Source organism: Pristis pectinata, chromosome 9 (genome assembly GCF_009764475.1).
Source record: "Pristis pectinata isolate sPriPec2 chromosome 9, sPriPec2.1.pri, whole genome shotgun sequence".
Lineage (NCBI taxonomy): Eukaryota > Metazoa > Chordata > Chondrichthyes > Rhinopristiformes > Pristidae > Pristis > Pristis pectinata.
Window position 1 is genome coordinate 672,671 of NC_067413.1, and position 25,220 is coordinate 697,890.

General features: G+C 54.7%; 1 protein-coding gene across 4 annotated transcripts in view; it reads right to left on the bottom strand.

The window, feature by feature from the left end:
* Positions 1–6,996: 6,996 nt before the first annotated feature.
* Positions 6,997–25,220, bottom strand: part of agap3 (ArfGAP with GTPase domain, ankyrin repeat and PH domain 3) — a 432,488-nt gene continuing 414,264 nt past the window's right edge. For all 4 annotated transcript variants that reach the window (XM_052023939.1, XM_052023938.1, XM_052023940.1 and 1 more), the window contains exons 15-16: positions 15,604–15,859; positions 6,997–10,567 (exon numbers count right to left, since the gene is read on the bottom strand). In XM_052023939.1, coding sequence (XP_051879899.1) covers positions 10,352–10,567; positions 15,604–15,859 — 472 coding nt within the window. In that variant the 3' untranslated portion in view covers positions 6,997–10,351. The remainder of the gene's footprint in view (positions 10,568–15,603; positions 15,860–25,220) is intronic.

The window sequence follows — 25,220 nt, forward strand, 5'->3', positions numbered from 1 at the left end:
AGGGAGAGTTAGCACAGCCGCCTACTGAGGGAGAGTTAGCACAGCCGCCTACTGCGAAGCAGTTATCACTGCAACTGAGGGAGAGGTATCACTGCTAATGAGGGAGAGTTATCACTGATACTGAGGGACAGTTATCACTGCCAACTACTGAGGGAGAGTTATCACTGCTGCTGAGGGAGAGTTATCACTGCCACCTACTGAGGGAGACCATTCACAGCCATCTACTATGGGTGAGATATCACTGCTGCATACTGAGGGAGAGTTATTACTGCAACTGAGGGACAGTTATCACTGGCGCCTATGGAGGGAGAGTTATCACTGCCGCCGACTGAGGGAGATTCATGACTGCTCCTGAGGGAGAGTTATCACCTAATTAGGGAGTGATATTACTGCCACCTACTGAGCGACAGTTATCACTGCCGCCTATTGAGAGAGAGTTATCACTACTACTGAGAAAGTGTATTCACTGCCTCCTACTGAGGGAGAGTTATCACTGCCGCCTCCTGAGGGAAAGTTACCAGTGCTATTAAGGGAGAGTTATCACTGCCGCCAACTGAGGGAGAGTTATCACTGCTACTGAGGGAGAGGTATCACTGCTACCGAGGGAGAGATATCACTGCCAAAAAAGAGGGAGAGTGCTCACTGCCACCTCCTGAGAGACAGTTATACTCCTACTGAGGGAGAGTTATCACTGCTACAGAGGGAGAGTTATAACTTCTACTGAGGGAGAGATATCACTGCTGCTTACGGAGGGAGAGTTATCAATGTCACCTCCTGAGGGAGGGTTATCACTGCCACCTACTGAGGGAGAGTAATCACTGCCACCCACTGAGGGAGAGTTATCACTGGTACTGAGTGAGAGTTAACACTTGAACTGAGTGAGAAATATCACTGCCACCTACTGAGGAAGAGTTATAGCTGCCTCCTAATGAGCGACAGTTATCACTGCTGCCTCCTGAGGGACAGATGTCACTGCCTACTGAGGGAGAGTTATCACTGCCACCTACTGAGGGAGAGTAATCACTGCCACCCACTGAGGGAGAGTTATCACTGGTACTGAGTGAGAGTTAACGCTTGAACTGTGAGAAATATCACTGCCACCTACTGAGGAAGAGTTATAGCTGCCTCCTAATGAGCGACAGTTATCACTGCTGCCTCCTGAGGGACAGATGTCACTGCCTACTGAGGGACAGTTATCACTGCCACTGAGGGAGAGTTACCACTGCCCACTACTGAGGGAAAGTTACCAGTGCTACTAAGGGAGAGTTATCACTGCCGCCAACTGAGGGAGAGTTACCACTGCCCACTACTGAGGGAAAGTTACCAGTGCTACTGAGGGAGAGGTATCACAGCCACCCACTGAGGGAGAGGTATCACTGCCGCCTACTGAGGGAGAGTTATCTCTGCGACTGAGGGAGAGTAATCACTGCTGCCTACTGAGGGTGAGTTATCACTGTTACTGAAGGAGTGTTATCACTGCTAATTAGGGAGAGTTATCACTGATACTGAGTGAGAGTTATCACTTCTACTGAGGGAGAGACTTCACTGCCAACTACAGAGGGAGAGTTATCACTGACGGCTACTGAGTAAGAGTTATTACTGCAAGTGAGGGAGAGATCACTATCACCTACTGAGGGAGAAATATCACTGCCACCTATTGAAGGAGAATTATCACAGCCACCTACTGAGGGAGAGCTACCACTGCTACTGAGGGAGAGTGATCTCCTACCGAGGGACAGATATCACTGCCAACTACAGAGCGACAGTTATCACTGCTGCCAACTGAGAGAGAGTTATCACCAACACCTGCAGAGGGAGAGATATCATTTAAACTGAGGGAGATTTATCACTGCCGCATACTGAGGGACAGTTATCACTGCAACTGACAGAGAGGTATCACTGCCGCCTACTGAGGGAGAGTTGTCACTGCTACTGAGTGAGATTTATCACTTCTGCTGAGGGAGATAATTCACTGCCGCCTACTGAGAGACATTTATCACTTCTGCCTACTGAGGGAGAGGTGTCACTGCTGCCTACTGAGGAAGATTCATCACTGAGACTGAGGGAGAGTTATCACCTACCGAGGGACAGATATCACTGCCAACTACAGAGGGAGAGTTATCACTGCTGCCAACTGAGAGTTATCACTGCCACCTACTGAGGGAGAGTTATCACTGCAACTGAGGGAGAGTTATCACTGCAACTGAGGGAGAGTTATCCCTGCCGCTGACTGAGGGAGAGTGATCACTGCTACTGAGGGAGAATTATCACTGCCACCTACTGAGGGAGATTTAACACTGCTACTGAGCGTGAGTTATAACTGCAAACTACTCAGGGAGAATTATCACTGCTACTGAGGAACAGTTATCACTGGTGCCGACTGAGGGAGAGATATCACTGCCAACAAAGAGGGAGAGTGCTCACTGCCACCTACTGAGAGACAGTTATACTCCTACAGAGGGAGAGTTATCACTTCTACTGAGGGAGAGATATCACTGCTGCCTACGGTGGGACAATGTCGCCTCCTGAGGGAGAGTTATCACTTCCACCTACTGAGGGAGAGTAATCACTGGTAAATACCGGCGGAGAGTTGTTTCTGCTACTGAGGGAGATTTATCACTGCCGCCTACTGAGGGAGAGTTTTCACTGCCGCCTGCTGAGAGAGATTTATCACGACTACTGAGGGAGTGTTATCACTGCCGCCTCTGGAGGAAAAGTTATCACTGCTGCCTACTGAGGGAGAGTTATCACTGCCACCCACTGAGGGAGAATTATCACTGCTGCCGACTGAGGGAGAGTTATCACTGGTACTGAGTGAGAGCTAACACTTGAACTGAGTGAGATATATCACTGCCAACTACGGAGGGAGAGTTATCACTGCCACCTACTGAGGAAGAGTTATAGCTGCCACCTAATGAGCGACAGTTATCACTGCTGCCTACTGAGGGAGAGCTATCACTGCTACTGAGGGAGAGTATTCACTGCCACCTACTGAGGGACAGTTAACACTGCTATTGAGGGAGAGTTATCACTGCTGCCTACTGAGGGAGAATTATCACTGCTACTGAGGGAGAGTTATCACTGCTACTGAGAGAGAGAGATATCACTGCTACTGAGGGATATCACTGCCGCCAACGGAGGGAGAGTTATCGCTGTCATTTATTGACGCACAGTTATCTCTGCTGCCTAATGAGAGAGAGTTATCACTGCTACTGAGGGAGAGTTATCACTGCCTCCTACTGAGGGAGAGTTATCACTGCCGCCTACTGAGGGAGAGTTACCACTGCTACTGAGGGATAGTTAGCACTGCCACCTTCTGAGGGAGTGTTATCACTGCCACCTACTGAGGGAAAGGTATCACTTCTACTGAGGGAGAGATATCACTGCCAACTACTGAGGGAGAGTGCTCTCTGCTGCCTACTGAGAGACAGTTATCACTTCTATTGTGGGAGACTTATCACTGCTGCCTACTGAGGCAGATTTATCACTGCTACTGAGGGAGAGTTATCACTTCTAATGTGGGAGAGATATCACTGCCAACTACACAGGGACAGTTATCACTGCTCCTGAGAGAGAGATATCACTGCTGCCGACTGAGGGAGAGTTATCACTGCTACTAAGGGAGAGTTATCACTGCCACTAAGGGAGAGTTATCACTGCCGCCTACTGAGGGAGAGTTATTACTGCTATTGAGGGAGAGTTATCATTGCTGCCAACTGAGCGAGAGTTATCGCTGTCACCTACTGAGTGACAGTTATCTCTGTTGCCTAATGAGAGAGAGTTATCACTGCTACTGAGGGAGAGTTTTCACTGCTACTGAGGGAGAGATATCACTGCCGCCTACTGAGGGAGAGTTATTACTGCTACTGAGGGAGAGTTATCACTGCTACCGAGGGAGAGTTATCACTGCCGCCTACTGAGGGAGAGATATCACTGCTACTGAGGGAGAGTTTTCACTGCTACTGAGGGAGAGATATCACTGCTACTGAGGGAGAGTTATCACTGCCGCCTACTGAGGGAGAGATATCACTACTACTGAGGGAGAGTTATCACTGCTACTGAGGGAGAGTTATCACTGCCGCCTACTGAGGGAGAGTTATTACTGCTACTGAGGGAGAGTTATCACTGCTACTGAGGGAGAGTTATCACTGCCGCCTACTGAGGGAGAGATATCACTACTACTGAGGGAGAGTTATCACTGCTACTGAGGGAGAGTTATCACTGCCGCCTACTGAGGGAGAGTTATTACTGCTACTGAGGGAGAGTTATCACTGCTACTGAGGAAGAGTTTTCACTGCTACTGAGGGAGAGATATCACTGCTACTGAGGGAGAGTTATCACTGCTACTGAGGGAGAGTTATCACTGCCGCCTACTAAGGGAGAGTTATCACTGCTACTGAGGGAGAGTTATCACTGCTACTGAGAGAGAGTTTTCACTGCTATTCAGGGAGAGATATCACTGCCGCCTACTGAGGGACATTTATCACTGCTCCTAAAGGAGAGGTATCACTGCCTCCCACTGAGGGAGAGTTAAAACTGCCACCTACTGAGGGATGGTTATCACTGCCACCATCTGAGGGAGAGTTGTCACTGTCACCTACTGAGGGACAGTTATCTCTGCCGCCTACTGAGGTAGAGTTATCACTGCCTTCTACTGAGGGAGTGTTACCACTGCTACTGAGGGAGAGTTAGCACTTCTGCCTTCTGAGGAAGTGTTATCACTGCTAACTACTGAGGTAGAGTTTTTACTGCCACCTACTGAGGGAGAGATATCACTGCCAACTACTGAGGGAGAGTGCTCTCTGCCGCCTACTAAGAGACAGTTATCACTTCTATTGAGGGAGACTTATCACTGCTGCAGAGGGAGAGTAATCACTGCTGCCTACTGAGGCAGATTTTTCGCTTCTACTGAGGGAGAGTTATCACTTCTAATGAGGGAGAGATATCACTGCCACCTACTGAGGGAGGCTTATGAGGCTTATCACTGCCATCTACTGAGGGAGAGTTATCAATGCTACTGAGGGTGAGTTGTCACTGCCACCTACTGAAGGAGAATTATCACTGCTGCCTACTGAGCGAGAGATATCACTGCCGCCTGAGGGAGAGTTATCGTTGTCACCTACTGAGGGACAGTTATTTCTGCTGCCTAATTAGAGAGAGTTATCACTGCTACTGAGGGAGAGTTATCACTGCTACTGAGGGAGAGATATCACTGCTACTGAGGGAGAGTTATCACTGTCGCCTACTGAGGGAGATGTACCACTTCTACTAAGGGAGAGATATCACTGCCAACTACAGAGGGAGAGTGCTCTCTGCTGCCTATTGAGAGACAGTTACCACTGCTATTGAGGGAGAGTTGTCAATGCTACAGAGGGAGAGTAATCACTGCTGCCTACTGAGGGAGAGTTATCACTGCTACTGATGGAGAGTTGCTGATGCTCCTGGGACCCTGTAATCCAGCAGTGATCAGTGCAGTTTACAGGAACCAACTACCAGGACCTGGGCACGCTGGGCACCAATGGAAACATTCCGTGGTGATGAGAATCATTGGACCTTCACTGGCCAGTCTCCTTTTCAGCTCGATCGCCCTCTGCGAGTGACGTGGAGGTGGTTCTCTGCTCTCTGCCTGCCTGTGCCTCAGTGTGACCTCTCCACCACTCCAATCCATGGGGAGCAGTGACTTGTACAGACACGACAGGGGCAGTATCAGTGGTACAGACTCTGGCCTTTAACCTCTGGCGCACTGACCAGTCACTTCCCAGCAACATCTGTCCTGCTCAGCATCACCGTGGACACCACCGTCACTTGATGAGGCGCCAGCCCTCACTGATGCCATGGAGCAGTTTCACCTGGCTGGCTCACTCACTCTGAGTTTCTGGGCTCATTTGCAATGGGCTGGAACTTCGGCACATCCTCAGTCCACAAGCTCCAGGCCCCCGATGCCACGGTTTGCTGACCTGCCCCACCACTCATGAGCTCATGTGTCCCACCTTCCCTGCTCTCACAACGACACCCTCAGCCCTCATGCTCTCAAATCAATGGTTCCTTGGTGTAAACATCACCAATCATCTGTCCTGGTCCAACCACGTAGATGCCACAGCCCAGAAAGCTCACCGGTGCCTCTACTTCCTCAGGAGGCTAAAGAAATTTGGTTTGTCCCCTTTGACTCTCACCAACTTTTACCGATGCACCATAGATAGCATCCTATCTGGATGTATCACGGCTTGGTACGGCAATTGCTCTGCCCAGGACCGCAAGAAACTGCAGAGAGTTGTGGACACAGCCCAGCGCATCACGGACACTAGCCTCCCCTCCTTGGACTCAGTCTTTACCTCTCGTTGTCTTGGTGTAGCAGCCAGCATAATCAAAGACCCCACCCACCCGGGTCATTCTCTCTTCTCTCCTCTTCCATCGGGTAGAAGATACAGGAGCCTGAGGGCACGTACCACCAGACTTAAGGACAGCTTCTACCCCACTGTGATAAGACTATTGAACAGTTCCCTTATACAATGAGATGGACTCTGACCTCACGATCTACCTTGTTGTGACCTTGCATCTTATTGCACTGCACTTTCTCTGTAGCTGTGACACTTTACTCTGTACTGTTATTGTTTTTACCTGTACTACCTCAATGCACTCTGTACTAACTCAATGTAACTGCACTGTGTAATGAATTGACCTGTACGATCAGTTTGTAGACAAGTTTTTCACTGTACCTCGGTACAAGTGACAATAATAAACCAATACCAATACTGAATTGATCTATGTGGATGGTGTGCAGAACAGTTTTTCACTGCACCTCGGTACATGTGACAATAATAAGCCAATCTGAAATTGCTTACTAACTAAAGTGGGTGTGAGACAGTGTGTGTGTGTGTGTGTGTGTGTGAGGGGGGGGGTGGTGGGGGAGAGACAGAGAGACAGAGAGAGAGAGAGGGGGGGTGGGGGAGAGAGAGAGAGAGAGAGAGAGACAGAGACAGAGACAGAGACAGAGGCTGTGGGTCACCCCAGGAACTGAGCACAGCTGCGGTTGTTTTATTGAGCTGTGTATGGATCTGTCGGAACTGTCCAAGCATACAGCAAAAAACTGAACACAGCAACATCCAAACAATATTTACAGCCGGAAATATAAATATTTTGAATATACATATTATACACAGGTACCTTTATGGTGAGTGATGTATAAATACGGTAATACCAACCTAATTGCTAAAGTGTAAGGGGTTCTAGTGTTTTGTGCGATGATTCCAGTATATCACGCTGCTTGGGAATTAAAACCAGATGAGAGGATTAACAGAAGCCCACACACAGCATTGGGTGCAAGTTCATCCACGATTGTTAGCGGCGACTGATTCAGACAGAAGAGAATTAGAACACAATTTACTATGATTAGCCCACCCTTCAGCAGGGAGCAGGGGTGCTGAGGGCACGGGGTGATCCGACCCAGTTATTGTGCTGGGCTCAAACCAGTCTTCCCTTTCACAGGGATCCCTGTACTAGTTCAGGGCTTCCTTTGCACAGGGCAACAGCTGCAGACCAGAGTGGGAGCCCCGATACCCAAAGACCATCCACTGGGCTGGAGGCTGCTTGGGACAGGCAAATGTAACGGGGGGGGGTGGAGGGGAAACAAGACCAGACTATGGGAGGGTTCTAATCCAGGACAATGATCGCTTCGCAGTGGGGACAGGGGTGGGCCAAGGGGAGGGGGTGAGGTGGGAACACACAATGATTTGGGCACCATACACAGACAGCCTTGGTGAGTGTGTCTCAGTGAACAGTGTGAGCACAGGGACCAGACACACACTGGGGGCCCCGAACACTGGGGGTCCCGGCACACACCAGGGGTCCGGATACACACTGGGGTCCCGGCGCACACCAGGGGTCTGGACGTACACTGGGGTCCCGGCACACACCAGGGACTTGGACACACACTGAGGACATTTCTTCCCAGTAATAGCACCAGCACATTGCACAGATACCAGTGTCCATACAGACAGTGACCCATCACCGGACGGTGTCTGTACCCACAGTGACCCATCACTGGACGGTGTCTGTACCCATGGTGACCTGTCACCGGACAGTATCTGTGCACACGGTGACCCGTCACTGGGCGGTGTCCATACCCACGGTGACCCGGTACCAGACAGTGTCCGTACCCATGGTGACCTGTCACCAGACGGTGTTCGTGCCCACGGTGACCCGTCACTGGAAGGTGTCTGTACCCACGGTGACCTGTCACCGGAAGGTGCCTGTACCTACACCAATACCTGGTCTGTACCTGTAACCAGAGACAGGTGACAGACGTCCTCCTCTGTTGAGGCTGCCATTAATTGTACCCAGTGATGCCTGAACCCAGAGCAATGCCCAGCAAACCCTCACCACACGGCTGGTCCCTGTCTGTCTGAGCTCAGAGCTGTCTCGCTGCCAGTGTTGTGCTGGGAGTTAACACCCTGTGGATCTCAGTGATGGGGCACACTGCCACAGTACAGCTTGTTGCTTCAGAGTGAGAAGGCCAGGCAAGGGAGCAGGAGCCACCCCTGGGGGCAGAGAGGGAATGCTTCATCTCCTCTCCCCAGGGAGAGGTCGGGACACAACCCTAGGGAGGGAGGGGACTCCTCCAGGGCTGTAAATTAATTCAGCAAAGTACCTCTAACCTGATTGATGCTTTTGACTAATTCTTTGTTTCAAACTTTGTTCATGCAATCGTACTCTCTCACAAGTGAGCGAGCACACACACACACACACACACACACACACACACACACACACACACACACACACTCATTCCCTATTAACCCTCGCACACACAGACTCAGTTGCACTCCTGTGCACGCAGACAGGTGCAGACAGTCAGAGGACGGGAGCTGAGCAAGGAGTGTGCAGTGTAAGTGAACGGCATAGGCAGGAGCTGGGACCCTGCATCCGAGGCAAAGTCTGTATCCTATCTCAAACCCAGCCAGGATTCACCACCCCACAGCGAGTATGCAGAGAAGTGTGCAGTAAGTGTGCACAGTGAGTGTGCAATGTGTGCGGAATGAGTATTCAGAGAGAGTGCAGTGAATGTGCAGAATGAGTGCACAGTGCAAGTGTGCAATGTGTTTGCAAAATAAGTGCTCAGAGTGAGTGTGCAGTGAGTGTGAAGAGTGTACACAATGTGTGCAGAGTGAGTGTACACAGCAGGTATGCATGAGTGTGCACAGTGGGTGTGCAGAGTGAGTGTGCACAGCAGGGTGCACAGCAGGTGTGCGATTGTGTGCAGAGTGAGTGTGCAGTGAGTGTGCACAGGTGTGTGTGCGCAGTGAGTGTGCACAGCAGGTGTGTGTGAGTGTGCACAGTGAGTGTGCACAGCAGGTTGCGTGAGTGTGCAGAGTGTGTGTGCACAGCAGGTGTGTGTGCACAGTGAGTGTGCACAGCAGGTGTGTGTGAGTGTGCAGAGTGAGCCTCACAGTTCCCACACCACACAGTGCAGGCGTCACTGACTGACAGCCCCAGCCACAACCCTACTTGCTGCTGTTACCTGGAGGGTCACGGGGACAGGACCATGGGACTGAGCCGGTGTCACTGCCTCCCCAGCACAGCGTGGACCGACCTGCCCTGGTGTGGCTCTGCCACTACCCACAGCCCCATTGCCCACTTACCGCTCTGTATGTACAGCTCAGTGGGGAGGGGTCCTCACCACAACAGTCACCCCCACCACACACAGCAGCAGTGGGGGGAGGGGGGGGTTGGGGAAGGGGCTCTGACTGGGTGGGAGGGGCTCTGACTGAGGGGGAGGGGCTCTGAGTGAGGGGGAGGGGCTCCGACTGTGGGTGGGAGGGGCTCTGACTGAGGGAGAGGGGCGCCATCTATGGGTGGAAGGGTCAGTGGTGGGTGGTGGTAGAGGGGGTGTCAGTGAGGAGGTCAGTGGGGGGTGAGGAGGGTAGTGGAGGGGGTGTCAGTGAGGGGGTGGGTAGTGAGGGGGTCCGTCTATGGGGGGGGTGGTCCTGGTGACACTGGGTGTTACCCCCACTGCAGGGCCGAGCCCCCCCTACAGGGCCGAGTCCCCCTGCCGTCCGTGCTGCCTCCCACCTGCTGGGAGTCACAGCCGCTGGCTGGGAGGTTGGTGGGCCTGGGGTCTGCGGGCCCAGCCCGGCCTGGCACTGGTCACTGACACAGCAGCAGTGAGTGAGGAGTGGGCTACACCGGTCCGTGGGGGCATATGAGGGGTGTGGGGGGGGTGGGGGTCACTGACACAGCAGCAGTGAGGGAGGAGTGGGCGACACCGGTCTGTGGGGGGGTACGAGGGGTGCGGAGGGAGGAGTGGGTCAGTCACACAGAGCGCGGCTGGGACCAGGGTCTCAGTGTTGCTACATTAGATGATGCTGGCGCTCCGATACAGCTCCGACTGCGAGTTGTTGTTTACGTTGGTGTTCCGACGCGACAGGTTTGGAGTCGGGATCGGGATGAAGTTGTCACTGGGGCAGCCGTGCTGTGTGAGGATCTCGATGCACTCCGGACTTCCTGCACGGCGAGCGTACGCCAATGGCGTCAGTCCTCGAGCATCGCGGCTCTTCACGTCCACTCCGTACTGCAAGGCAAGGGGAGCACCATCACTCACACACCTCTGTCCCAGGGGCACAGAATAAGGAGCCATAGCTGGGAACACGGAGACGGAGAGGAGAGGGAGCCATGGCTGGGAACACGGAGACGGAGAGGAGAGGGAGCCATGGCTGGGAACACGGAGACAGAGAGGAGAGGGAGGACCAGAGAAACGGAAAGAGTGTGAGAGTGTGTTAGAGAACAGATGGATGGTGACAGAAAGAAAGGTAGTGAGGAAGTCAGAGTGGAGAGAGGGAGAGAGAGATGTGGGGGTTGGGGAGGAAATGAGTGAGGAAGTGGCGAGTGACCAGGACTGAGCGAGAGGGAGGAAGGGAGGAGGTCCGGGCATTGGAAGACTTTAACGAACAAGGTTCAGTTTTGGCCAACCAGTCCTCACCAGCCACCAGTGCAAAGGCAGGATACACGTGAAGAGTGTGAGTGGGCTGTGTGTGTCCAGTGAAATGCAGGCACTGTTCACAGGCTGTGGGTGTGGTGCACGTGTGGTGTGGGTGTGGTGTACGTGTGGTGTGGGTGTGGTGAACGTGTGGTGTGGGTGTGGTGCACGTGTAGTGTGGGTGTGGTGCACCTGTGCTGTGGGTGTGGTGTACGTGTGGTGTGGGTGTGCTGTGGGTGTGGTGCACCTGTGGTGTGGGTGTGGTGTACGTGTGGTGTGGGTGTGATGCACGTGTGGTGTGGGTGTGCTGCACGTGTGGTGTGGGTGTGCTGCACGTGTGGTGCGGGTGTGCTGCACGTGTGGTGTGGGTGTGCTGCACGTGTGCTGCGGGTGTGGTGCGGGTGTGGTGTGGGTGTGGTGCACGTGTGGTGCGGGTGTGCTGCGGGTGTGGTGCGGGTGTGCTGCACGTGTGGTGCACGTGTGGTGTGGGTGTGCTGCACGTGTGGTGTGGGTGTGCTGCACGTGTGGTGTGGGTGTGCTGCACGTGTGCTGCGGGTGTGCTGCATGTGTGCAGTGTCACACATCGACTGCTGCATTGCTGCAGCTTCCTGCACTCGTGCACAACCTGTCACTGTTCTCACCTCTGTCACCAACTTCCACCCTGTCCCTCATTCACCTGGACCATCCGACACCTTCGCTACTGCTGGACCTCTCTCAGGAGACGTCCACTGATGCTGCTACAAAACACAGACTCCCTCAGCTACCTCGACCACATCTCCACTCCGGTCTCCTGCAAGGACACCAGCCCTTTCTCTCACCTCCCCCACGCCCCCCCCCCCCCACAAACTCCACCCCCCCCCCCCACCGTGCTTCTTCTCTTCTTCCCTTCCCCAGCCTTTTTTCCTCTCTCTCCGTACCTGTGACCCCTCCCCCGGTGGATCTGCTCTCCCCTCCTCCCCCGCACCTGCCCATCACTGTCTCTTACCTGCATCTACCTATCACCACCCTGTGCCCACCCCACCTCCCCTCTCCTGTCCACCTATCACTGCTCTGCTTTTCCCTCCTATATATTGGGCTTCCCCTCTTCCTATCTTCAGTCCTGAAGAAGGGTCCTGACCCCAAACATTGACGACCTGCTTTTCTCCACAGATGCTGCCTGGCCTGCTGAGTTCCTCCAGCATCGTGTTCTTCATCTAGATTCAAGCATCTGCAGTCTTTCTCCATTATCCCTTTCTCCCAGTTTCTTTGTCTCCACCACATCTACTCTCAGGATGAGGCTTCCCCTCTGGCTTGGCTGATGAAGCCCTCCATGCCCTGCACCTCTGCTCTCACTCCCTCTCTCCCCAGACAGAACAGAAACAAGGGCTCCCCTGGTCCCCACCTTCCACCACCACCAACCTCCACACCCAGCACGTCATCCTCACTTCCATCATCTCCGACAGGATCCACCACCAGACACGTCCCCCCTCTCCCCTCCAACCCTGCTTTTCACAGGGACCACTCCCTCCGTGACCCCTGGTCCACTCATCCCTCCCCACCCACACCTCCCTGACCCCTGACACTTGCCCCTGCAACCACAGGAGGCGGAATACGTCCCTTCAACACCACCCCCCACAACCCCCTCCCCCCACCATCCAGGGACCTAAACAGCCCATCCAGGTGAGGCAGAGGTTTACGTGCACCTCCCCCACATCTCTACATCAGCGAGACCAAGCGCAGACTGGCGATCGTTACGCTCACCCTGAGCTGGCCGATGAATGCCACTTCGTCACCCCTCCCCATTCCCACACCAACCTGTCCGTCCTCCACTGCCAGGGGAGGCCCAGCTCAAACCAGAGCAATAGCACCTCATATTCTGCCTGGGTAGTCTACAACTTATCCCCCTGAGCTGTGCAGTGTGATGTACACAGTGTGTGCCCAGTGTGTGTGTGTGTGTGTGTGTGTGTGTGTGTGTGTGTGTGTGTGTGTGTGTGTGTGTGTGTGGTGTGATGTACACAGTTTGTGTGTGTGTGTGTGTGTGTGTGTGTGTGTGTGTGTGCAGTGTGATGTGCACGGTGTGTGTGTGCAGTATGATGTGCAGTGTGTGTGTGCAGTGTGATGTGCACAGTGTGTGTGTGCAGTGTGATATGCACGGTGTGTGTGTGCAGTGTGATGTATAGTGTGTGTGTGTGTGTGTGTGTGCAGTGTGATGTGCATGGTGTGTGTGTGCAGTATGATGTGCAGTGTGATGTGCACGGTGTGTGTGTGCGCAGTGTGATGTGCACAGTGCGTGTGCAGTGTGATGTACAGCGTGTGTGTGTGTGTGTGTGTGTGCAGTGTGATGTACACGGTGTGTGTATGCAGTGTGATGTGCACAGTGTGTGTGCAGTGTGATGTACACTGTGTGTGTGTGTGCAGTGTGATGTGCATGGTGTGTGTGTGTGTGTGCAGTGTGATGTGCACGGTGTGTGTGTGCAGTGTGATGTGCATGGTGTGTGTGTGTGTGTGTGTGCGCAGTGTGATGTACACGTTGTGTGTGTGCAGTGTGATGTACACAGTGTGTGTGTGTGTGTGTGTGTGTGCAGTGTGATGTGCATGGTGTGTGTGTGTGTGCAGTGTGATGTGCACGGTGTGTGTGTGCAGTGTGATGTGCATGGTGTGTGTGTGTGTGTGTGTGTGCAGTGTGATGTGCACGGTGTGTGTGTGCAGTGTGATGTGCATGGTGTGTGTGTGTGTGTGTGCAGTGTGATGTGCACGGTGTGTGTGTGCAGTGTGATGTGCATGGTGTGTGTGTGTGTGTGTGCGCGCAGTGTGATGTGCATGGTGTGTGTGTGTGCAGTGTGATGTGCACGGTGTGTGTGTGCAGTGTGATGTGCATGGTGTGTGTGTGTGTGTGTGTGCGCAGTGTGATGTACACGGTGTGTGTGTGCAGTGTGATGTGCACAGTGTGTGTGCAGTGTGATGTACACAGTGTGTGTGTGTGCAGTGTGATGTGCATGGTGTGTGTGTGTGCAGTGTGATGTGCACGGTGTGTGTGTGCAGTGTGATGTGCATGGTGTGTGTGTGTGTGTGTGTGCAGTGTGATGTGCACGGTGTGTGTGTGCGCAGTGTGATGTGCATGGTGTGTGTGTGTGTGTGTGTGTGTGCAGTGTGATGTGCAGTGTGTGTGCAGTGTAATGTCTGCAGCTGTTGGGTGTGTTGAACGTGCGGTGCCTGGGCAGGATATCTGTGAGACATTGTGAGCGCCTGAGTCTTAGCACGTCCATTCCAAGGTACAGATGTATGGGAGAGATGCTCTGAAGCCCGATGCAGGTGCCACAGGGGCTGTCTGGAGTGTATATAGAACAGGGAGACCTAGGTGTACAGGTACGCGGTTGTCTGGAAGGGGTGACACAGGCAGACAGGGTCATGAAGAAGGCATCTGACCCGCTGGCCTTCGTAGTATCATGTGTACAAGATGTTGATGAGACTGCAGCTGGAGTATTGGTGCAGTTCTGGTCACCCAGCTATAGGGAGGGTGGGATTCAGCTGGAGAGGGTGCAAAAAGATTCACCGGGATATTACCGGCATGGAGGGCTGGAGTTATGAGAGACTGGATAGGCTGGGACTTGTTTCACTGGAGCGAAGGAGGGTGAGGGGAGGTTTATAGAATCATGAGGGGCACAGATAACGTGGATGGTCACGGTCTTGTTTCCCAGGGTAGGGGAGTCTGAAACCAGAGGGCACAGGTTCAGGGTGAGGGAGAAAGGTTCAAAGGGGACCTGAGGGGCAAGTTTTTCCACACAGAGGGTGGTGGGTGTGTGGAACGAGCTGCCAGAGGAAGTGGTAGAGGCGGGTACAGTTAGAATGTTTAAAAGACATTTAGACAAGTATATGGATAAGTAAGGTTTGGAGGGATATAGCCCAAATCCAGGCAAATAGGACTGGCTCAGAATGGCACCTTTTATCAGCATGGACATGTTGGGCCGGAGGGCCTGTTCCCGTGCTGTACAACTCTGAGACTGGAGAGATGTAGGTCAGCTGGAGAGGGTGCTGCCAGGGCTGAGGTCTCAGCAGAGACTGGAGAGGGACAGGCTGGTTCCCCTGGCCCGCAGAAGGCCGAGGGTGACCTCACAGAGGTCTGTAAATCATGAGGGGCGCAGATAGGGTGATGGTCACAGTCTTTCCCCAGGGTAGGGGAGTGTAAAGGTTGAAGGTGAGAGGGAAAAGATTGAAAGGGGACCTGGGGGGAATCCTCTTCGCCCAGAGGGTGGTCCGTACATGGAACGAGCGGCCAGAGGAAGTGGTGCAGACGGTATAACTACATCTAAAAGACATTTGGACGTGTCCATGGACAGGAAAGGTTCAGAGGGAAATGGGCCAAACGTGGGCAAATGGGACTAGCTCAGGAAGGAAGCTTAGTGGGGCCGAAGGGCCTGTTTCTGTGCTGTCCAACTCTGAGTGTAGAGACCAGAGGGTGGGCTCAGCTCACCACGACACTGAGGGGTTGGAAGCTGTGCAAAGCTGGGCTATGCTGGATCGCATGGGGAAATGTAGCTGCAGCTGCGGTACTGCGAGAGGAGAGGAGTGAACAGACTGTGGACACTGGAGAACTGTAGCTGGGGTTACACCCAGAGAGCAGCCGGCAGCTCCAGGGGGAACGGCGGGCTTACCCATATCAGCAGCTGGGTGATGACAACGTTGGCCATGGCCGAGGAGAGGTGCAGCGCGGTCCTCCCATCGCCATCCCCGTACGTCTCGTTCACCTCTTCCTTTGTGCCATGAGCCAGGAGCAGGACGACCAAACGCAGATCATCTTCCACCACAGCTCGGAGCAGCTGTTGTCCAAGCGGGATGTCCGACTGAGGCAGTGGGGCCAGGAGAAGCTTCTGCTCGTACTTGGCTCTGATCCAACGCTCCTTCTCCTCTCTACAGGACAGTGAGATGAACACAAGGCAGCTCTGGCATTAACCCGACACACTCACTGATCCCTGACACTTACCAACCTGAGATCAAACACACTCACCGACCGATCCCCAGCACACTCACCGACCAGTCCCTGACACACTCACCGACTCGAGATCGAGCACACTTACTGACTGATCCCTGACACACTCACCGACCGATCACCGACACAATCACTGACTGATCCCTGACACACTAACCGACCCAAGATCGAACACACTCACCGACTGATCCCCGGCACACTCGCTGCCTGATCCCCAACAAACTCACTGACCAATCCCTGACACACTCACCGACCAATAACCGACACGCTCACTGATCCCTGACACACTCACTGACCCGAGATCGAACACACTCACTGACCCGAGATCAAACACACTCACCGACCGATCCCCGACACATTCATCGACCAACGATCGAACATACTCACTGACCCGAGATCGAACACAGTCACCGACCAATCCCCAGCACACTCACCGACCGATCCCCGACACACTCACTGCCTGATCCCTGACACACTCACAAACCGATCCCTGACACACTCACCAACCTGAGATCAAACACTCACCAACCAATCCCCGACACACTCACCGACCCGCAATCGAACACACTCACTGACCCGAGGTCGAACAGTCACCAATCGATCCCCAGCACACTCACCAACCGATCCCCGACAGACTCACTGCCCGATCTCTGACACACTCATTGACCGATCCCCGACATACTCACCGACTCGAGATCGAACACACTCACCAACTGATCTCCGACACACTCACCGACCCGAGATCGAACACACTCACTGACCAATTGCCGACACACTCACTGCCTGATCCCTGACACACTCAAACCGATCCCTGACACACTCACCAACCTGAGATCGAACACTCACCAACCAATCCCCGACACACTCACCGACCCAAGATTGAACACACTCACTGACCAATCCCTGACACACTCATCGACTGATCCCTGACACACTCACTGACCCGAGATCGAACACACTCATTATCCTGAACTAGCCAGCCAACGTTCTCTCTTTTCCAATGTTACTGGCTGCACTGTGAGCTGTTACTTTCTGCAATAACCTTTGACATGGCGTTCACCAAATGCCTTTGAGAGTACTGGGTGGGAGGCACGGAGGGCACGTTACCCAGCTCCTGCTTCCACACCTGCACTGAGTGTTGCCATGGGCTTCCTGAACTGTGACCCTTGGTTACACTCAGCTGGTCAAACACTGTCTCCCCCAGTGCTGACCCAGTTCTTCAGCTCCCCGCAGGCTAGTCCAGCAGTTATCCCAGTGCTGACCCAGTTCTTCAGCTCCCCGCAGGCTAGTCCGGCAGTTATGGCCCATCCCCAACTCCTGAAGCTGGTTCTGAGCTGGTTATTGAAGCAGCTCGCTGCTGTTGCTGAAGCTGAACTCATCCATGCGAGTGGAGAGCTCCACCTCAACAGGGAAATGCTCCGAGCACTCAGCAGGTGGGCCACTTGCTGCAGCACACCCAGCTCTGGGTTATACAGTGGGAGCTGGTATTGGGTTTATTAATGTCACATGTACTGAGACAGTGAAAGGCTGTGTGCGTGCCATCCCGACAGATCACTCCATATGTCAAGGTCGTAGAAGGGAAAGCAGAATGCAGAATACAGTGTTACAGTTACAGAGAGAGTGCAGTGCAGGCAGATAATAAGGTGCAAGGGCCATGACGAGGTAGACTGGGAGATCAAGGTTCATCTTTAGCACGTGAGAGGTTTGTTCAAGAGTTCAGGCTGTTCAAGGCTCAGGAACAGCGGGACAGAGCTGTTCCTGAGCCTGGTGGTAGGTGGTCACAAGCTTTTGTATCTTCTGCCCGAGGAGAGGGGAGAAGAGAGAATGTCCACGGTAGGAGGGGCCGTTAATTCTGTCGGCTGCTTTCCTGCGGCAGCAGGAAGTCGAGACGGAGTCAGTGGAGGGGAGGCTGGTTTGTGTGATGGGCTAGGCTGTGTCTACAGCTCTCTGCGTCCTCCTGGGGCCTTGAGCAGAGCCGTTGGGGTATCAGGCGGTGGTCAGCCAGAGATATTCATTGCCTGGCATTTGAGCTGCACCAACATTACTCAACACTCTCCTGCCCTCGATGCACCGACTCAGTCTGCAGTGTGAGGAGAACTGAACACTGGGCAGTCATCAGCACACATTCCTTACAGAGGAAAGGTCTTTGGTAAAGCAGCTGCAGACGGGCAGGCGTTGGTAACAATGCTGAGAAGCTCCTGCAGTCATGTCCTGGGGCTGGGATGACCGACCTCCAACACCCACAACCAGCTCCCTCTGTGTGAGGTGTGGGTGATCCCCACTGCCTTCTGGGTTACCCCGGTTCCATGGGTCCACACCCAGTCACCTTCCCCTGTGCAAGGTCTGACTCCCACACTGGAGTGTTTAACCCTTTGATGCCCACCAGCTCCATGGTGCCACACCCAGTCACCTTCCCCTGATGCTGAGCACTCACTCTCACCTCTGCTCTGGATCCCAGCTCTTTGACCCATGTTTGGTCCCAGCCGGTGACGGAGTCAGGAGCCGAGCGGTCCTGGTGAAACCCATGCTGGGCACCAGTGAACAGGTCACCGGTGAGTTCGAGCTGCCAGGCAAACTATCAACGACAGCTCCCGGCACTCTGCTGACGGCCAAGAGGAGACTGACGGGGGCGGGGTAACTGGCTGGATTGGACTGATCATTGGTTCTGCTCTTTGTGAACAGGACCTACCTGAGCAGTTCTCCCCCCGGGGGGGGGGGGGGGGGGTTGCCAGTGTTGACCCTGTACTGGAACAGGGTGGTTGGAGGCACAGCTCGCCCTGGGACACACGTCCTCAGTGCCACAACTGGGATGTCACCAGGCCCCACAGTACCTGGTTTGTCCGGTGTCCTCAGCTGGTTCATGTGACACAGGGCGAGTGACACTGGCCTGAACCTGTCTCCTGGGATGTCCCCAATCTCCGGAGGGGTGAGATGGATCCACAGCATGCTGAATGCAGCTGTGAATGTTTCTGCCTTACACAGAACACAGAAGGTAGATCAGTACAGCACAGGATCAGGCCCTGTGGTCAGTACAGCACAGGATCAGGCCCTGTGGTGCTCCATGTCTCCAGCACACACACGCTGGGAGTGAGCATCGCTGAGATTGGAGACGTCCCTGCCCACCTTTTCCCGTTAGATGTTTCATTGTCCCACCGTTCACAGCGATGTTGGCGGACTGCAGAGCTTTCATCTGATTGGATGGACTCAGGATTCGCTCAGTAACTCGCTGTTCGGGGCACGGTATTGTCCTGGGTGGCGGCTTCACCGGGTGGACATGCCTGGTGCTCCCGGCACGCCCTCCCACACTCCTCACTGAAGCAGGGAGACCCCCTGGTCTGACGGTGACGGTTGAGAGGGGCATGTGCCGGGGACGGTGCTGCTGTGGTGGTCTCAGCCCCCAGGACTGCCGGTACCACGGGCGTCTTCATTGGCCCTGATGTTTGGGAGGCAATGACAAAGAGGAGTTAAACTTGGAGAGGCTGTAAAGGTCAGTGATTGAGTGGAGTGTGGCGGTGTGATCTCCGCCATCACCCTGACAAAGCGGAGCTGAGCATTTTATCAGCAGCTTCCAAGTCCGCACGGCACTTGTCTCGTGCGTTCGAGGTGCCACTCACAAAGCCTCCCGCTGTTAACCGCCCAAGGGAGCGCAGAATCGATCGGGCAGAATAATACACCCACACTGTCCAAGTCACTGTTGACAAAAAGAAATCCATCTCGCTTCATAACTCTTATCCATCAGGATCTGTCTCACAAATGGAATCAATACACTGAATGATGGCCATGCAGGAGCATGCTCAGTGCTCAGCCAACCTCTGACCCTCTGCATTCACTGATAAGGTTTACAGACGCCAGGCTGCTTGTCCTGTTGTCTGAATGAGTGACTGACAGAGGCTTGGCCTGATACTGCCTCACAACACACAGCCCCTCCGAGACCACCCTTCCACTTATCAATGTCATTACATAATTAACCCTTTCAGGACACAGCACAGCAGGCTGCCGAGGATACGTTGCCAAGTCTGCCAGATGAAGGGCCAGACACGAAGGAACACCAGGGATCAGCTCTGCCAGAGAAGGAAGAAAAAACTCCAGCAGGGCAGCTTGGGACGGCTGTGGTTGTCTCACTAAGCCAGCCACCTCAGTGATGGCCTTCAGGGAGGGAGTCTGTACCCATTCCTGAGCCCGGTCACCAGTGATATCTGTGAGATGGGAGCAGGAGTTGGTCACTCGCTCTCCTCCTGCTTGTTCCCACACATCCCACTCACCAGTCACTCTTTACTTATCATGAAACAACCTACCTGTACCAATGGGGGCCAGAGTTACAAGGAGAGGTTGTGTAGGCCAGGACTGTCCTCTGCTGGGCTCACACATGGCAGGGTATCCAGAACACGGCAGGGTACCCAGAACACGGCAGGGTACACAGAACATGGCAGAGGTACACAGAACACGGCAGGGTATCCAGAACATGGCAGGGTACCCAGAACACAGCAGGGTGTCCAGAACACGGCAGGGTACACAGAACACGGCAGGGTACACAGAACATGGCAGAGGTACACAGAACACGGCAGGGTATCCAGAACACGGCAGGGTACACAGAACATGGCAGGGTATCCAGAACACGGCAGAGGTACACAGAACACGGCAGGGTATCCAGAACATGGCAGGGACCCAGAAAATGGCCTTACACTGTGTTTTAAAACAACGGGCTTGCACCGCCGCCCCCACTCCACACCCCCTCCCCTGCTCTACACCCCTGCCCCCACCCCGCATCCCCTCCCCCACTCCGCACCCCTCCCCCACTCCGCACCCCCTCCCCCACCCCGCATCCCCACCCCCACTCTGCACCCCTGCGCCCGCTCCGCACCACTGCCCCCGCCAGTGAAGGTTCACCTGGAACATGTGCACCACTTGCACATCTCACAGGGCAGCAAGGTGCTGGACTGCGTGCACCAACACACCTCTGGACACCGGAGGGGAAAGGTGTTTGGACATCCCCACCTCACACCCGACACACAGCTCACGGACAGTGAAGCAGCAGTGATCACTGCCCTCCACTTCATCTCTGAGGCCAACTTCATCCCCTCCACCTCAGCAGAGAAGGCCCATTGCTCCCTCTGCACAACCCCCCACATCCATTGGCAGGATGGGTACCCACGACAGGGTCCGTACAGGATCTAACCACATTTAGTCGGATCTGAGGGCAGGAGCCCGGAGAACAGAACCCAATCTTCGGATCAGGAACAGCCAGCCTGCGGGGATTCCCGGGAGAGTCACCAACCTGTTGCATTAACCGGCCGCAGTTCCCTCTGCTCTTCCCCTCTCCCACCTCGTGCAAAGTAAAACAAGCTTGTCCCAGCTCTGATGGAAGGTGACTTAGCTGAGATGTTAACCCTATTCCTTTCTACACAGACCTTGCCGGAGTTGTCCAAACTATTTCACATTGCCAGCATTTGCAACTGTTTGCTTTTTGATTACTGTCCCTTTAAGGGTCCAGCCTGTAACTCCGGCAGCACACAGCCCTCAGCTAAAGGGAGCCTATAATTAGAATTAATATCAAGCTTCACTTCGCTGACTGGAGTCATTCCAAAGGCTGGGTTTTGGGAAGTGCCATAACTACTGATTAATTAGTTCCTAACACATTTTAATAGGGAAACACAAATCACTTTCCGTTGCTGCCCTCTTTGCTATGAGCTTTTTAATGTGAATGGAATTGGAATGAGACTGTGAGTGTACGTTACCAGTAGCCCACAGGGACTCGCTGCTCCCGAGACTGAGCTGCTGCCAGCTCCGTGAAGCCCTCACCTGCTATGCCGAGACTCAGCCAATCACTGATGCTAAGCAGCCCGATCGATAACACAAGATACTCCGCAGTCTTAGTGAAGTTTCCACCTAAATCATTCAATAACTGATCAGATTTGATAGACTACGTCAAGTGCAAGGGAAGAGCCAAGGACTAACAAGTGTTAGAAGTCTACAGATTCGCTGGCGACATACACATCCCAAATGCACATGCAGGAACATGCAGCGTACTATAGATGTCCCAGCAGAGCACTGTTACACACACAGCCCTCCACAGTCTCCATCCCCCGTGCTGTCTGCCAATCTGTTTAAAAGTTCAAACTTGGAGCGTTTAAAATGTACAGTTCAGAGGGAAACAGGGATTCCCCTGCACCGGCTGCCCTCATCACTGTTGGTGAGAGAGGTGGTGGTTTGGGAGGTGCTGTCGGAGTTTGTTGGGTGAATAACTGCAGTGCATTGTGTAAACGGTGCACAGTGCAGCCACTGTGTGCTGGTGATGGCAGGAATGTTACTTCAGCCTGTGCCTGAACCCTGCCTGGGTCAGATATACATCTGTACCTCTCACTGCCTTCTGCCTGGACCTCTCGCTGCCTTGGTGAAGAAGCCAACATAATCAAAGACCCCACGCACCCGAGTCATTCTCTCTTCTCCCCCCTCCCATCAGGCAGAAGGTACAGGGGCCTGAGGGCACATACCACCAGGCTCAAGGACAGCTTCTAGCCCACGGTGATAAGACTATTGAATGGTTCCGTTATATGATAGATGGACCCTTACCCTCACAATCTACCTCATTATGGCCTTGCACTTTATTGTCTGCCTGCACTGCATTGCCCTGCAGCTGTTACACTTTATTCTGCATTCTGTATTGTTTTTACCCTGTCCTACCTCGATGCACTGTGTAATGAATTGATCTGTACGATCGGTGTGCAGGACAAGTTTTTCACTGCAGCTCAGTACAAGTGACAGTAATAAACCAATACCAACATGAGCTGCTTCATTTGCCAAGCAACTGCACAACTGGACATTGTACGACCATCAGCAACCTTCTCACCTCTGACCATATGATGCAAGGTCACTGATGGAGCAGCTGAAGATGGTTGGGTGCAGGACACTGCCCCGAGGAACCCAGGCTGGGGTGACTGAGCTGCAACAACCACATCCACCATCCCCTGTGTCAGGCCTGGCTCCAGCGCTGGTGTTTAACCCTTTGATGCCCACCGGCTCCTTGGTGCCACACCCAGTCACCTTCCCCTGATGCTGAGCACTCACTCTCACCTCTGCTCTGGATCCCAGCTCTTTGACCCATGTTTGGTCCCAGCCGGTGACGGAGTCAGGAGAACTGGTGAACAGGTCACTGGTGAGTCCGAGCTGCCAGGCAAACTGTTGACGACAGCTCCTGGCACTCTGCTGACGGCCAAGAGGAGACTGACCGAGAGGTGGGGGGGTAACTGGCTGGATTGGATTGGTCATTGGTCCTGCTCTTTTTGAACAGGACCTACCTGGGCAGTTCTCCTCACTGAGGGGGATGCCAGTGTTGACCCTGTACTGGAACAGGGTGGTTGGAGGCACAGTCCTCAGTGCTACCACTGGGATGTCACCAGACCCCACAGTACCTGGTGTGTCCGGTGTCCTCAGCTGCTTCACGTGACACAGGGTGAGTGACACTGGCCTGAACCTGTCTCCTGGGACGTCCCCAATATCCAGAGGGGTGAGATGGATCCACAGCACGCTGATGGTGGCTGTGAATGTTTCTGCCTTACACAGAACACGGAAGGTGGATCAGTACAGCACAGGATCAGGCCCTGTGGTCAGTACAGCACAGGATCAGGCGGTTTGGGGTGGGGCGGGGTGTGGCAGGGGGTGGGGTGGGGAGGGGTGTGGTGGGGGGTGGGGGCACGGCAGGATGGGGCGGGATTGGGTGGGGTTGGGGTTGGGGTGGGGCTGGGGGTGGGGCGGGGTGTGGGGGGATGGGGATGGGGATGGGGCGGGGGGTGTGGCGGGTGGTGGGGTGGGGCGGGACAGGATGGGGTGGGGTTGGGGGGTGGGGCGGGGGGTGGCAGGGGTCGGGGATGGGGTGGGGTTGGGGGTGGGGCGGGGGTGGGGGGTGTGGCGGGTGGTGGGGTGGGGCGGGACAGGATGGGGTGGGGTTGGGGGGTGGGGCGGGGGTGGCAGGGGTCGGGGATGGGGTGGGGTTGGAACGGGGTGTGGCGGGGTGGGGAGGGCAGGGTGTGGTTGAGTTGGGGGCTGGGGCAGCGTGGGGTGTGGCGGGGTGGGTGGGGGTGGGGCAGGATGGGGCGGGGTTGGGGGTGGGTGGGGGTGGGGCAGGATGGGGCGGGGTTGGGGGTGGGGCGGGGTGGGTTGGGGCGGGGCAGGATGGGGCGGGGTTGGGGGTGGGGCGGGGTGGGTGGGGGTGGGGCAGGATGGGGCGGGGTTGGGGGTGGGGCGGGGTGGGTTGGGGCGGGGCAGGATGGGGCGGGGCAGACTGTGGCAGGGGGTGGGGTGGAGCGGGGTTGGGTGGGGGGTGGGTTGGGGTGGGGTGTGGCAGGGGGTGGGGTGGAGCGGGGTTGGGTGGGGTGTGGCAGGGGGTGGGGTGGAGCGGGGTTGGGTGGGGGGTGGGTTGGGGTGGGGTGTGGCAGGGGGTGGGGTGGAGCGGGGTTGGGTGGGGGGTGGGTTGGGGTGGGGTGTGGCAGGGGGTGGGGTGGAGCGGGGTTGGGTGGGGGGTGGGTTGGGGTGGGGTGTGGCAGGGGGTGGGGTGGAGCGGGGTTGGGTGGGGGGTGGGTTGGGGTGGGGTGTGGCAGGGGGTGGAGTGGGTCAGGGTTGGGGGCACATTTGGTCGGCAGAGGGTTGGAACAACGGTGGGTGGAGGGCTGAGGATTTGGAGTGGAGGTGGGTGGGTTCAGAATCCCAGCCTGGGGTCAATCACAGAATGGTTAAAGGAAGCAGGCCATTCAACCCATCAAGTGCATGCCAGCTCTATGAAAGAACAATGCAGCCAGTCTCTCCCCTGCCTCTTCCCAGGGCTCCCAACAACTTATCGAGTTGCTGTTGAACAGTAACGATGTTGTGGCTCCCCCCTTCCCCCTGCAGCACACCGTAGATCATTACCACACAGTCACTGTATGAGGTCAGTGAGACAGAGGGAAAGGGTCTGGCTGAGGGGGAGTGACAGTCGGTGTGCGTGGGACCCCTCCCCCAGTGAGAGTTTCGAAATGGGGCGAGTCCCTGTGGATATAACACAACACACGTGAAAGAATTACAGAACTACTACGTGCCCTGCTCGCTGGGCTCCTGAGGATTAATGAGTCTCCGAGTGTGTCCGTAGCACAGATCTCATTAGTAATACAAGGTGACCAGGTGAAGGGCTAGGTAATTAAATTAACAAGGTGAGAGGTAAAGGGAGCAGAGTGAAAAGGCAGGATGCAGAACAGAAGCAGATTAATTAACGTGGCTCAGGGAGGGAGCGAGAAGAAACCATAGATTAACATT